The 12,642-nt window shown below is 49.2% G+C and overlaps 1 protein-coding gene across 1 annotated transcript in view; it reads right to left on the bottom strand.

The window, feature by feature from the left end:
- Nucleotides 1–12,642, bottom strand: part of adam10a (ADAM metallopeptidase domain 10a) — a 39,179-nt gene that overhangs the window by 11,767 nt on the left and 14,770 nt on the right. The window contains exons 5-8 of the mRNA XM_015952998.3: nucleotides 10,661–10,761; nucleotides 10,271–10,429; nucleotides 5,867–5,959; nucleotides 5,538–5,721 (exon numbers count right to left, since the gene is read on the bottom strand). Coding sequence (XP_015808484.3) covers nucleotides 5,538–5,721; nucleotides 5,867–5,959; nucleotides 10,271–10,429; nucleotides 10,661–10,761 — 537 coding nt within the window. The remainder of the gene's footprint in view (nucleotides 1–5,537; nucleotides 5,722–5,866; nucleotides 5,960–10,270; nucleotides 10,430–10,660; nucleotides 10,762–12,642) is intronic.

Genomic DNA, 12,642 nt, shown 5'->3' with positions numbered 1-12,642 from the left:
TAAGTCTGTGATTCGGATCTTGTCGGTCTAGAGGTGAGTACATTTACTACTTGGCGTCATCCTGCCGAGACCGGGTGGTCGGAGTGCTCAGAGGAGCCCTCTGGGGCGGTGGATTGATGCGGTTATCTGTCGATTGTTACCGAGAGCAGGCGGTGTGGCCGGCGCCGTTCCAATCGCCGCTGCCGGCTCAGATAGGGCTCGCTGACAGTCGCTGTTTTCCCCTGTGGAAAGGGGAGGGGGGTGCGGCCGGCGAGCGCTACAGGTAAGTGGGGCTGGATGTTCTGACCGTGGAGGTGTCACGCTCAGATTACCCAGCCGACACACACATTGTGTGTTGTTTTAAAACTCCAGGACCGAATCGCGTTCTTCAGTTTTCCTTGAAGTCCTCGCTCAGTTCCTGTGTAGTCGCTGGCGTCTCCCACATCGGTAGGGATGTTGGCGTGTACGTCATGCGGGGCTCCCCTCCAGGTGGAGGATGGCCACGACTTGTGTCCAAAGTGTCTGGGCGTCGGTCACCTCAGAGAGGCGCTGACTGACCCATGCATGAACTGCAGCATTTTGCCGCTGGCGGTGCGGGAGGACAGGCTACGTCAAGTAGAGTGCCTCCTGTTTGAGTCAGACCTGCCGCCCTCTGGTATCCCTCATCCGTGTTCCGGGAGACGGAGGGATGGACCGGCTGAGGAACGCGGCAGCCCAGGGCGCAAGAGGCGGTGTGTGGCTCACCCCTCTCACCAGGAAGTGGACACTTTGTGGGCGGAGGCGGAACAGCTCAAAGCGCTGCTGACCAGAGCCCCGGACGAGGGGGGCTCGGACGACCTGATCTCTATGAGGGCCTCAAATTCCGAGTTTCAGTCCATCGGAGAGGAGGGCCCCTCTCCGGGTCGTGGTGAGGGGCTGGTAGTGGAGCCCCCGGGCCTGGGAGGTCATGGAGACTCGGGGATGTCTCTCCATAGCTCAGCAAGCTCGGAGCTGGTGGAGGACCCCCGTCAGTTGCGGGCAATTTTGCGAGCGGCACTGGCCAGGATTGGACTGGACAACGTGCCGGTGGCTCATCTGGTGGGGAATCCTTTCTTCCGCCAGGCTCCAGCGGCTCCCCCGTTTCAGGTCCCACCATCGCCGGCCTTTGTGGAGGAGCTGCAGCAGTGCTGGGGGGACCTGAGGCAGCTCTCCCACCACGGTAGGGATGCCAGGACCCTGGCATCAATGCGGGACGCAAGAACCTACGGGTTGGACCACATGCCCCCGGTGGACTACTGCAACCTGTAGCCCTGGGACATGGTTCGAACCACCCAAGCATCCAATGCCTCATTGAGGGACAGGGTCCGCTGTCCGAGCACCTAGTGTGGGGTGACCGACAGCTTACTGTGCCGGGCTTACGACATCGGGGCAAGGATGGCGCGCACCAGCAATTCGCTGTCGGTGCTGTTGCTAGCTCAGTCCCAGATGCTGCAGTCGGGCGCAGCGGGGACGGCACTGGGCGATACAAACGACGCAGCCCTGCAAGCGTTTGGGCTGATGTCCAGGGAGCTTGGTCGGCTGTTGGGCACACTGGTAGTGGCTCGCTGTCAGGTCTGGTTGGCGCAGGCCCCGGTGTCGGATGACTGCCGACAGAGCCTGCGTGGACTGCCCGTGGTGCCGGGCCAGTTGTTCGGGCCTGAGGCTGAGAGGGCGTTGGAACGTCGGCGGCAGTCCAGACAGGCCGCAGAGGCCTGGAGTGGGCGTAGCAGGGCGGGGGTCCTCCCCGTGCCACAGTCTAGGCCACGAGGGGCACGGGACCCTCAGCGTCGGTTTCGTCCGGCCGCCCCCTTGCAGGTCACCCAGCAGACCGCGGCAGCGGCAGGGACTTGGAGACGCTATGGGGCAGGTCAGGCACCGCCCCGAGAATCCTCGGGGCAGGACAGGGGCCGCCGGCCCCCAGGGCCCCGAACAGGCGTCGGGACACGGCCTGAGGGCCGTGGGCCGGCGGCGGGCAGTTTTTCACCACAGCACCTGGCCCTCTGGGAGGCCCAATGCGGAGATGCTTGGGTGGTTCGAACCATGTCCCAGGGCTACAGGTTGCAGTTCCGCCGTCAGCCCCCACCCCCTTCGGGGGTCAGGGTGACTTCGGTCACAGATCCTGCATGGGTCAGCATCCTAATGCAGGAAATAGATGGTCTCCTGGACAAACGGGCCATAGAGGTCGTTCCGCCACATTTGCAGGCGGACGGCTTTCATTCGATGTATTTCTTGGTACCAATGAAGGACGGGTCCCTGCAGCCAGTACTGGACCTCAGGGGTCTCAATCGGTTCCTGAAGGTGCTGCCCTTCCGCATGCTTCAGACTCGCGATATCCTTCAGGTGGTTTGTCCAGGGGAGTGGTTCACAACAATAGATCTCAAGGACGCGTACTTCCACGTCCCGATCCATCCGGGGCACAGGAAGTACCTGCGTTTTTCTTTCCTCGGGAGGGGGTACCAGTTTCTGGTTCTGCCAGTCGGCTTGTCTCTCGCCCCCTGAGTTTTCACGTGGTGCGTGAAGGCAGCCCTGAGCCCCCTGTGTCAGGCGGGGTTGAAGGTCCTGCCATATCTCGACGGCTGGCTTGTCTGTGCGCCGTCGTGTCGCGAAGTGGGTCTGGTCACGGCCAGTGTCCTTGCCCATGTCGAGGCGCTGGGGCTGACGGTGAACCTGCAGAAGAGTTCTCTGGCTCCGACTCAGCGGGTGGAGTTTATTGGCATTGCCATAGATTCTGTGGCCAAGCGGGCGAGGCTGGCCGAGCAGAGGAGGGTCCGGATTCAGTCTTTGCTCCGGGCCTTTCGCCTTGGGGCAGCACCCCCGGTCCAGGTGTGGCTACGACTGTTGGGGATGCTGGGCTCGGCTTCTGCACTGGTGCCTCTCGGGCTGCTCCACCCTTCGGCCCTTGCAGAGGTGGTTCAACGGCTTCTGCCTGGATCCCCGGCGACACCGATGGGTCAAGTTGGAGGTCACGAGCATCTGTGTGGCTCTTTTGCGTCGTTGGGACGATGTCGCCAACCTGAGTCTCGGTGTCCCGCTTGGCGCGGTCCCCGCCAGGTGGGAGGTGGTCACAACGGATGTGTCACCCCGGGGGTGGGGGGCGCATTGGCAGTGCAGGTCGGTCCGGGGGTTGTGGAGCCCCCGCCAGGCACGGCTTCACATCAATGTCCTGGAATTGAAGACCGTCTACTTGCCGCTGAGGCGCTTCTTGCCCTTTATGCGGGAGAAGCACGTGCTCGTCCGGACAGACAGCACCTCGGCGGTGTTCCACATAAACCATCGGGGGGCATTGAGATCGTTGAGGGAGGCTCAGATGCTGTTGACCTGGGCTTACCCTCGCTTGGCCTCCATCAGGGCGCTTCACCTTCCGGGGTGGAGGAACTTGGTGGCGGATTGCCTGTCTCGGCGGGGTCTTCCCCCGGGGGAATAGAGGTTGCACCCTCAGGTGGTGCAAAGGGTGTGGCATCAGTTCGGAGAGGCCCAGGTGGATCTGTTTGCCTCGAGGAGCAGCACGCATTGCCCCTTGTGGTTCTCCCTGGCAGAGGCTGACGCCCCGCTGGGGATGGACGCCCTCACCAATGCCTGGCCGTTGGTTCGGCTGTACGCTTTCCCGACTTTCCCGTTGATCTTACCAACCCTCCATCGGGCGAGGGACTCGTCACACGAGGTCCTTCTGGTGGCGCCAGACTGGCTCATGAGGGTCTGGTTTCCATTGCTTCTCAGTCTGTTGAACGGGGAGCCGTGGCGGTTGCCGGCGAGGCGGGACCTCCTGTCTCAGATGGAGGGGAGGATTTGGCATCCGTCCCCAGATCATCTTCGGCTCACGGTGTGGACATTGAGGGCGGCAGGCAGCCCCCAGTCAGCTTAGAGCCCTCCATCCAGCAGGTGCTGGATAGTGCCAGGGCTCCGTCTACAAGGGCCACGTACGCTCGCTGTTGGCAGCGGTTCTCTACCTGGTGTTCCGGCAGGGACGTGGACCCTGATTCTTGTTCCCTGCATGAGGTTCTGCGGTACCTCCGGCACCTGTTTGACAAGGGCCGGGCTGCCTCGACCCTTAAGGTACACCTGGCGGCTATTTCGGCCAACCACCTCTTAGTGGATGGCAGGAGCATTGTGGCTCACTACTTGGTGACCCAGTTTCTACGGGGCGTGAGAAGGTTGCATCCTCCCTTGTGCAGGCTGGCACCTGCTTGGGACCTTCCCCTGGTCCTGCAGGCCCTGTGTGGGCCACCCTTTGAGCCGATGACTACCGCCCCGTTGGAAGTGCTAACGGTGAAAACCGCCTTTCTCTTGGCAGTGACAACGGCTAAACGGGTCAGTGAGCTGCACGCACTGGACATCAGCCCCGCCTGCCTGCGGTGGAAGGCAGATGGGTCGGGTGTGACGCTGTGGCCCAACGTTGCCTTTCTTCCCAAAGTTCTGCCCTCTGGCTACGTAAATGCCGCAATCGAGCTGGAGGCGTATTTCCCTCCCCCATTTCATTCGGAGGGACAATGGCGGGCGAATTTGCTGTGCCCGGTCTGGGCACTGCAGCTCTATATTGTGGCCACAAACACTGTCCGGCAGTCGAACCAGCTGTTTGTCATGGAGGGGTGAACAGGGGTCGAGTTCTTTCGAAGCAGAGGCTGTCGCATTGGGTCATGGATGCCCTTGCCATGGCTTATGCGGCAGTGGGTGCAGTGGCTCCCCCTGGGATCATGTGCCATTCCACAAGGAGTGTTACTACATCCCGGGCGGCGATGAGAGACGTGCCACGGGCGGATGTCTGTGCGGCTGCGTCCTGGGCAACTCCGTGCACGTTTGCACGCTTCTACCACCTCAACGTTGGCCAAGGGTCCGTGCTCGCTTCGGCGTTGCTGTTTCTGGCGGCTTCCTCCTGAGTGGGGGTAAGTTTTACATTCCTCGTGACACTACTGCCATAAGCCATCCACTCCATTTACTGCCACTGGCAGTCAGGAGGGAACGAAACAGAACGGAAGTTACGGTGTAACTATGGTTCTGTGAGTTCCTGGATGACTGCCAGTCACAGGGGTCACTCGGAACTTCTCGGGCGAGAAGATCCCGGGAGACCCGAACGTAGTTATCGGCGCATAATTTATAAACTCGCGACCAGGTGCGCTACGTGTCACGTGCGTGACTTTGTTTACATTAGTACTCGACCTGCGCAGAGCGTGAGGAGATACATCCACTCTGTTTACTGCCACTGGCAGTCATCCAGGAACTCACAGAACCATAGTTACACCGTAACTTCCGATCTGCCACTAGAGCATGCAAGAGTGCTGCTAACAAAATGTGTTTACTGGGCAACCGCGGAAGAAGAAAAGAGCTCGTCACATGACCTAACATGGTTGGCTGGTTTCCGGCTATTATCTATTAAGGGGCATCAATAACCGGTTAAAGAAATTTTGGAGGATGTGTATCCCTAGCATATATGCTGATCATTGAAATATTAACTAATATTTTTACAACTGTGGTCAGCATTTGCAAAGCAAACAGTCCCTCCAAACCATTTTAAAACAAAGGATGTCTGCATGTGTGATACCAACCTGAAGGAGCCCCGACCCAAGCTAAACCAAGCACACCATCATCAAAGTCCCTGTCTGTGAAGACATAGGCAAGGCAGTAGTCATCGTGGTTCTGCTCAGAATTAAGCTCCAAGAACTTTTCCACCCCAATGTTGGGAAAGCGAAACGGATTAGTTAACTCCTTCTCATCATCTGTGGTGTTGATCTACATAAATGAAACCAAAAAAATAAAAGAAGGAAAAGTGTCAGTAAACTCCTTAATGTTCAGTTTACTCACAATAGTTGTATGTCGGACATTTCAGGTGCAAACATCCAGAATTTTGGTTTAATCTCTGTGAAACTGGACTTACTCTGATCCGTTTAACCATAAAGCCAATGTTTCTGATGCCCATGAAGTCTGTGCCTTGGTAAATGGTGTTGACGGCTTTCACGTGGCTGGAAATCTGTAGAAAATATCACTGATTAGAAGAGCAGTAAGTAGGTATGGGTCGTCAAGTACCCTCAGCATTAACACCAAGGTTTTAAAATATTAAAGGTGTGAATTACTCATTTAATTATTACATTTGCAGTAGTCTCTAGTAGGAATGAATGCCTTGTAAGCAAAATTTAGGGCAAAAAAAGCCCACCAACCCCTGGCGCAGCAGGACCAGTCTGCGAGTCTGAGCTGCTTTAAACGGGAGGATTTGGAGTCTTATTTCCTGATATTCTGACATCTTGGCTCCAATTTGATAAAAGCAACATGACTCTACCACTAACTCTGTTTGCTCAGGGACATGGATGTTTCATCTCCACAAATAAGTCTGGAGGAGATTCAGTCGTGTGCTTGAGTTGCTAATGCTAACGGTTAGATTCTGTTGAAAGAGACATTCTCTACTGATTCTGGATGCTAAAACAACAGCAGCATTCCCCGTCGTGAGTTAATATGGGTAAGTCCAGTTCACAGTGTGACGTAGAGTTAGGGCTGCACGATATTAGGAAAACCTGCGATATTCGATAACAGTGCTTAATATTGCGATATCAATATTACTCACGATAAATGAACAAATACTAAAGTATGCAGTGTTGATAATAATAATAATAATAATACATTTTATTTCAAAGCGCCTTTCAGGACACCCAAGGTCACTTTACACAAAACACGTAATAAAATACAATAAAACAATAATAGAACCCAAAGAAGAAAAAACAGAGAGAAACATTTCAATAAAATCAGAGGTTGTAGGCAGATTTAAACATGTGTGTTTTGAGTTTTGTTTTGAAAAGGGTAAAACTGTCGACGTTCCTGATGTCTGGGGGAAGTGAGTTCCAGAGTCGAGGAGCAGAGCGGCTGAAAGCTCTGCTCCCCATGGTAGCGAGACGGGCAGAAGGAACCGCAAGATGGATGGAAGAAGAAGATCTGAGTGAACGGGATGGGGTGTGAATACTTATAAGGTCTGAGATATATGGAGGAGAGAAGTTGTGGATTGCTTTGAAGGTATGGAGGAGAATTTTGAAGATGGACCTGAATTTAACTGGGAGCCAGTGAAGCTGCTGGAGAACCGGCGTGATGTGGTGAAAGGAAGGGGTTCTGGTGATAATACGGGCTGCTGAATTCTGGACCAGTTGCAGTTTATGAAGGAGTTTGTTGGGAAGACCATAAAGAAGTGAATTGCAATAGTCGATACGGGAGGTGACGAGGCTGTGGACGAGAATGGCGGCAGTGTGAGGGGTCAGTGAGGGACGGAGACGGTTTATGGAACGTAGATGGAAGTATGCTGACCGAATTAAGTTATTAATGTGAGCCTGAAAAGAAAGTGAGCTGTCGAGAATGACACTCAGACTCTTGACATGAGGTGAGGGGGAGACTGTGGCGCTGTCAATAGTTAAAGAAAAGCTGTCAGATGTTGAGAGGGTGGAGTTAGTGCCAACAAGAAGAAGTTCAGTTTTATTGCCGTTGAGTTTGAGGAAATTAGAGGTGAACCATGATTTGATTTCAGAGAGGCAGAGTGTAAGGGAGGATGGTGGGAGAGTTGAGTTGGGCTTACTGGAAATGTAGAGCTGGGTGTCATCTGCAAAGCAGTGAAACTGGATATTGAATTTGCGGAAGATTTTGCCGATAGGGAGGAGATATACTATGAAGAGGAGGGGCCCCAGGACAGAGCCCTGGGGCACACCTGACTTGACTGGGGAGGGTTCTGAGGTAAAGGATTTTAACTGGATGAACTGAGTGCGGCCAGTAAGGTAAGATTGAAACCAGCTGAGGGGGGTGTGAGTGATGCCTAAGGAAGAGAGTCTATTGAGGAGGATGGGATGAGAAATGGTGTCAAAGGCCGCACTCAGATCGAGGAGAATAAGAATAGAGATTAAACCAGAATCAGCAGCAATGAGTAGGTCGTTAGTGATCTTGATGAGAGCTGTTTCTGTGCTGTGGTGGGGACGGAAGCCAGACTGAAACTGTTCATAAAGGTTATTGCGGGTGAGATGTGAATGGAGCTGAGATGCAACAGTTTTCTCAAGGACTTTGGAAATGAAGGGAAGATGGGAAATGGGACGGAGGTTATTGAAATCATTGGGATCTAAACCAGGTTTTTTTAGAATAGGGCTGACTGAAGCGGATTTGAATAGGGATGGGACCGTACCAGAGGATAGTGAGGAATGAATAATGGCTGTTATAAAAGGGAGCAGAGAAGAAAGGCACGATTTAACTAAAACAGTTGGAATAGGGTCCAGTTGACAGGTGGAAGGTTTGGATTTGGTGATGTAATCTAATATTTCTGAGGGATGGGGAAGTTCAAAGGAGGAGAACGGAATGGTGGGTTCAAATAAATCAGGAGAGGGAGGGGAGGAATGAGGTAAAGAGAGATAGATTCTATTGACCTTCTCATTAAAAAACTGAATGTCGTTGATGTCGTCTGGCGTGTGACGTCTGCTCTGGATTCAAAGCAAACAAAAACTAATGCATGAATTCCATTACAACATAACATTTTTATTGCAAAAATATGCAGCTGCACCTGCTACTGTATTAGCAGCAAAACAACAAACTGCATGCATGCAGTTTCTCAGTGACTTTAAAACATCACCTCCACCATAAAACTTTTTCTGATGCTCCAAATTCAGAAAAACATCCCATACCAGGGTTTTTTGAATAAATAAATAAAATCCGAAAGTAAGTTTAAATGTTAAATAATAGTTAACATCACTTAAATGCAACAGCAAATTCTCTCATTGCTACTGAACATTTTCTCCACTTATGTGGTTATGATATAAGGCTGTTGCTGTAATTGGGAAGTGATCTGTGCTGGGCCAAACTAGGAGAATATTAAGATTTTCTGAGGGAAAGAGAAAAAAAAATTGCCTACCTTTCAGAAGAGGAACTGGCAAAAAAAACTACAGTACATGGAAAATATGTGAAAATGTTTGTTTTATAACCCCAAATTGAACAAGTTTACCTAGATCTTAAAAAGCAGCTCAGATGATGAAACTGCAACTATGATTCTGATAACAAGCTAACAAATTGAACTAGCTCCTCTTAAGATAACCGGCTAGCAGAGCTTCTAACTGACAGTTTATGTGCAGCAGCAAATCAACTATCCTGAATAACAAGGTTATAAAAGCTCATAAATGAAAAATCACTTTGATGTGTGGAGGGGAACTTTTCCAGGCCCTCTATAGCAGGGTGGGACTGGGAGGAGAGTGCTGTAGCCTTTTAGCTGGAAGCTAACCGGAGCCTGGGGCTAACATCACCCAGTGGAACACTAGTGACATGGAGGTAGGTGGGTTCACCGGCACGTGTCGGGGTCCGCCCGGTTATTATCAGCTGCTTAACGACACAGAGCGGACTCACGTTCACGTTTGAAAGCAGCGCTGATTCCAGAAACCTCAGCACAAAGTGCGTTCTTAATCGGAGCCAGCATGACGAACAAGGGAAGCGAGCGGCAGCAGAAAGCGGGGGCGGAGCGGAGCAGAGATAGTGGAATTTTGGGGTAAGGATCTACGTGGGGGGCGGGCGTATTACGTGAACGGACCCATCTGATTGGCCGCATATCAGAAGGGCTACATTTAATTGGTCAAATAATACTTCGGCGTAAAAAACAGAGCTGGTTTACAAAAAGTTGATGCATGACATGGATGAAAATGTTTGAACCAAACATTTATTGCCATTTTTGACGTGCTTTGTGATGGGCCTATCGCACGTCCTGTTATTGCGATGACGATAATTTTTCGATATATTGTGCAGCCCTACGTACAGTGGTCAGCATTTTCAAATCCTAGAGTTTTACCGTCTATGTTCTATCAGAAGCTAATGGAGGAGATAGTCTCTTTCACCTATTTTCATTCAGCCTGTATGAAAAAGTGACCAATTATCATAAAAAATAATCATTAAAAATATTTTTTCTGTGTTCCACACCTTTAAGACACCAGTTTAAACCTATTACACATAACACAGCTGCATGAAATGTAAATTAAAAACTGCCTCACTTCTTTCTAATGTTACATTTGGAGCCTGATGAGTCGATGTTAGCTAGCAGAATGCTAACAGACATGCTAACTTTCTTAGCTTGTCAGAAGCATTAATTTCAAAACGTTTTATACTGTGAAAAGATATTCACATTATATCAATATTTTATGAAAGATTTCAAATCCACATCCAGCATTGATGCAGAAATCATTCCTATTACGGCCGATCCAGTTACATGTTTTTTTTAGTATTACTGTATATGTGTTTTCTGCAGTCTCAGATGTAAAATTCACCTACGGTACCTTCATTTGTTTACCTGAGCAATGACAGCATCTCTTGAGCGATAGTATTTATAAAAGAAGTGATCCGTCTGGATGTAGAGCTGGCAGGTATTTTTCTCTTTCCCTGCTGCCCGTTTTTTTCTCAAGATGACCGGACCACTGGACCCATCATCTTCCATCTCCATGTTAACACCCTGTGCAGAAGAAAAGTTGCTATTTCCAATATCTCAAAAGTCTGCAGCTTTTTTGATGAGGCTTTACCACAAAACATGATCAGCTGTGAAAATGAAATAAAAGCTCTTGCTGTGGCCCTAAAGACGGCCTGGAATAAGATTTGATCTTTTAATTGCAAGACGCATGGCATGTCCATCTGTGCATGTCACCATGAGGACACAAGGGTAGTATGAGGGGGGGCTGGCACTTACTTTGCCTGCATCCTGAACAGCAGACGCCTGATACTTCTTCATTCTCTCAAACACAGAGTGGTCAGCGCAGCCTCCTTCTGAGCCATACTTGTGGGGATAATCTGGCAGACAGGGATGAGATGTGAGAATGACAACTCTGTGCTGACGGAAACGACTAAACAGATGCTGTAATTAAAGATTCAAGCACTGACAACGTGTTTCTGGTGTTGAGGCTGAAAAAGAAGTCTTTGTTTTCACAGTGAATGGTGTCTTAGTCAACTGCTAATCAAAAGGCCTTAGGATTTTGGGCAGAAGTACAAATGGAAAAAACAATCCCAGAAAAACAACAAAACAATACAAACATCCATAAGAGTCATTTAAGAACAGCCTGATTCTTTGAAGTTAAACTTGCTTAGCTAAAAAAAAAACATTGAGGTTCCTTTGAAAAAATAGTTTACTTTTAGCACAGCTGAATATTAGACTAATTCTATAAAAAACATATTTCTCTAAATTAAACAAAAGCACTCTTAGGAACAACACACTGGGTACATAAATTAACCGTTTGATTCAGTTTACATTCGTCCAGATGTCTGATAATCCATTAATGCTATAAGGTTTTAGTAGATGAACAAAACCAACATCCTCTCCGTAGTGGAAACCACATACACTTCCTGTAACCTTTGAAAACGCATCAGAGCAGACTAGTTTCATTGCATAACATGATTAGAATATGAATATGCACATCCACACTTTAGATCTGTGAAAGCCAAATATCTGCTGACTCAAAATCCAGTAAAAGTTAAAGTAAGAAAAGACAATTTTTCAGTTTTAAGTTCTCTAAGCTAAAGTAGCAAATATGTGAAATAAATTGGCTTAAAAGATTTTTTATGCCTCTTAACAACGTTTTAACATAGTTAGTCTATAAATATAGAGATTAAAAATAATTAATTAACTCATTAGATGACAAAAGTTGTCATTTTAAAGCCAACCATTCACTGCCATTGACGACTAAAGTCGTCATTTGCGTTTTTTTACTGTGTGGGCGTCGGAACGAGCCCCCGCACCGTGAGAACAAACAACCCAGCTCTGAAGCTGATCTTCATCCGCATATATCACGTGATCAGGAAACAGAAAATCCAGAAGATCGTTTTTGGGCCGCTGCTGCTGCAAAAAAAAAAAGTAGGCACGAACTGGAAAAGCTTCTGCCGATCACAATTCGACAACGGATTGTGAAAGAACGGATAACGCTCGAAAAGCGCAGATTTTCCCTAATATAAGAGGTGAGTCTCCTCTTTGTTTTTGGTAGTGATAGAAAAATTATTCATGTTTTCATTTATCATGCTTTATGCTTTTATTATAATTAAAGATAGTTTTCATTTATCATGCTTTATGCTTTTATTATAATTAAAGATAGTTTTCATTTATCATGTTTTATGCGTAATGATTTTACCATTTGATGCTTAAACAGTTGCTGTATTGTTAAGTCCCCTCATGAGACTTTAAGAGTGTTAAAATCTGACCTAATGTGACCCAAATAGATCTGCTGGTCTGTCAGTTGCTGACTCGTGCAACTGCTTGCTACTCATCGTGTGATTAGACACTGAAAGTTCTTTGTGTAATAATGAATGCTCTTTGTTTGAAACTTGTAACAATTAAAGACTGAGAGCTGTTTTCGGGGGGAAAACAGCTCTTCAGGCATCTAACTAGGGAAGCTCCCAACTTGTAAAAAAATAGAGGTGCTCGGATTCCAAAGGCCAGAGTGGCGAGGGATTTCACACAGTGAGGTGGAGATCACACTGTGTTGTCTCTGTCATTCTCCTCGAGCTTGAACAGAATTCTTACTTTTGTGTCTCTTTCCTTGTGTTGTGTTGTTATACGGTGCCTTAGGTGCTTAAACCTGACAGGTAGTTTTGGCGTTGACATCATCACAGAGCGCAAAGTTCTGTGACTCTTAAAAATAAAGTGAAAATGCTGAAAAACGCTGGCAGCGAAGGGCTTTTCTG

Source organism: Nothobranchius furzeri, chromosome 9, assembly GCF_043380555.1.
Source record: "Nothobranchius furzeri strain GRZ-AD chromosome 9, NfurGRZ-RIMD1, whole genome shotgun sequence".
Lineage (NCBI taxonomy): Eukaryota > Metazoa > Chordata > Actinopteri > Cyprinodontiformes > Nothobranchiidae > Nothobranchius > Nothobranchius furzeri.
Note: the sequence above shows the minus strand (reverse complement) of the source record. Positions and strands in the feature narration are given on the sequence as shown.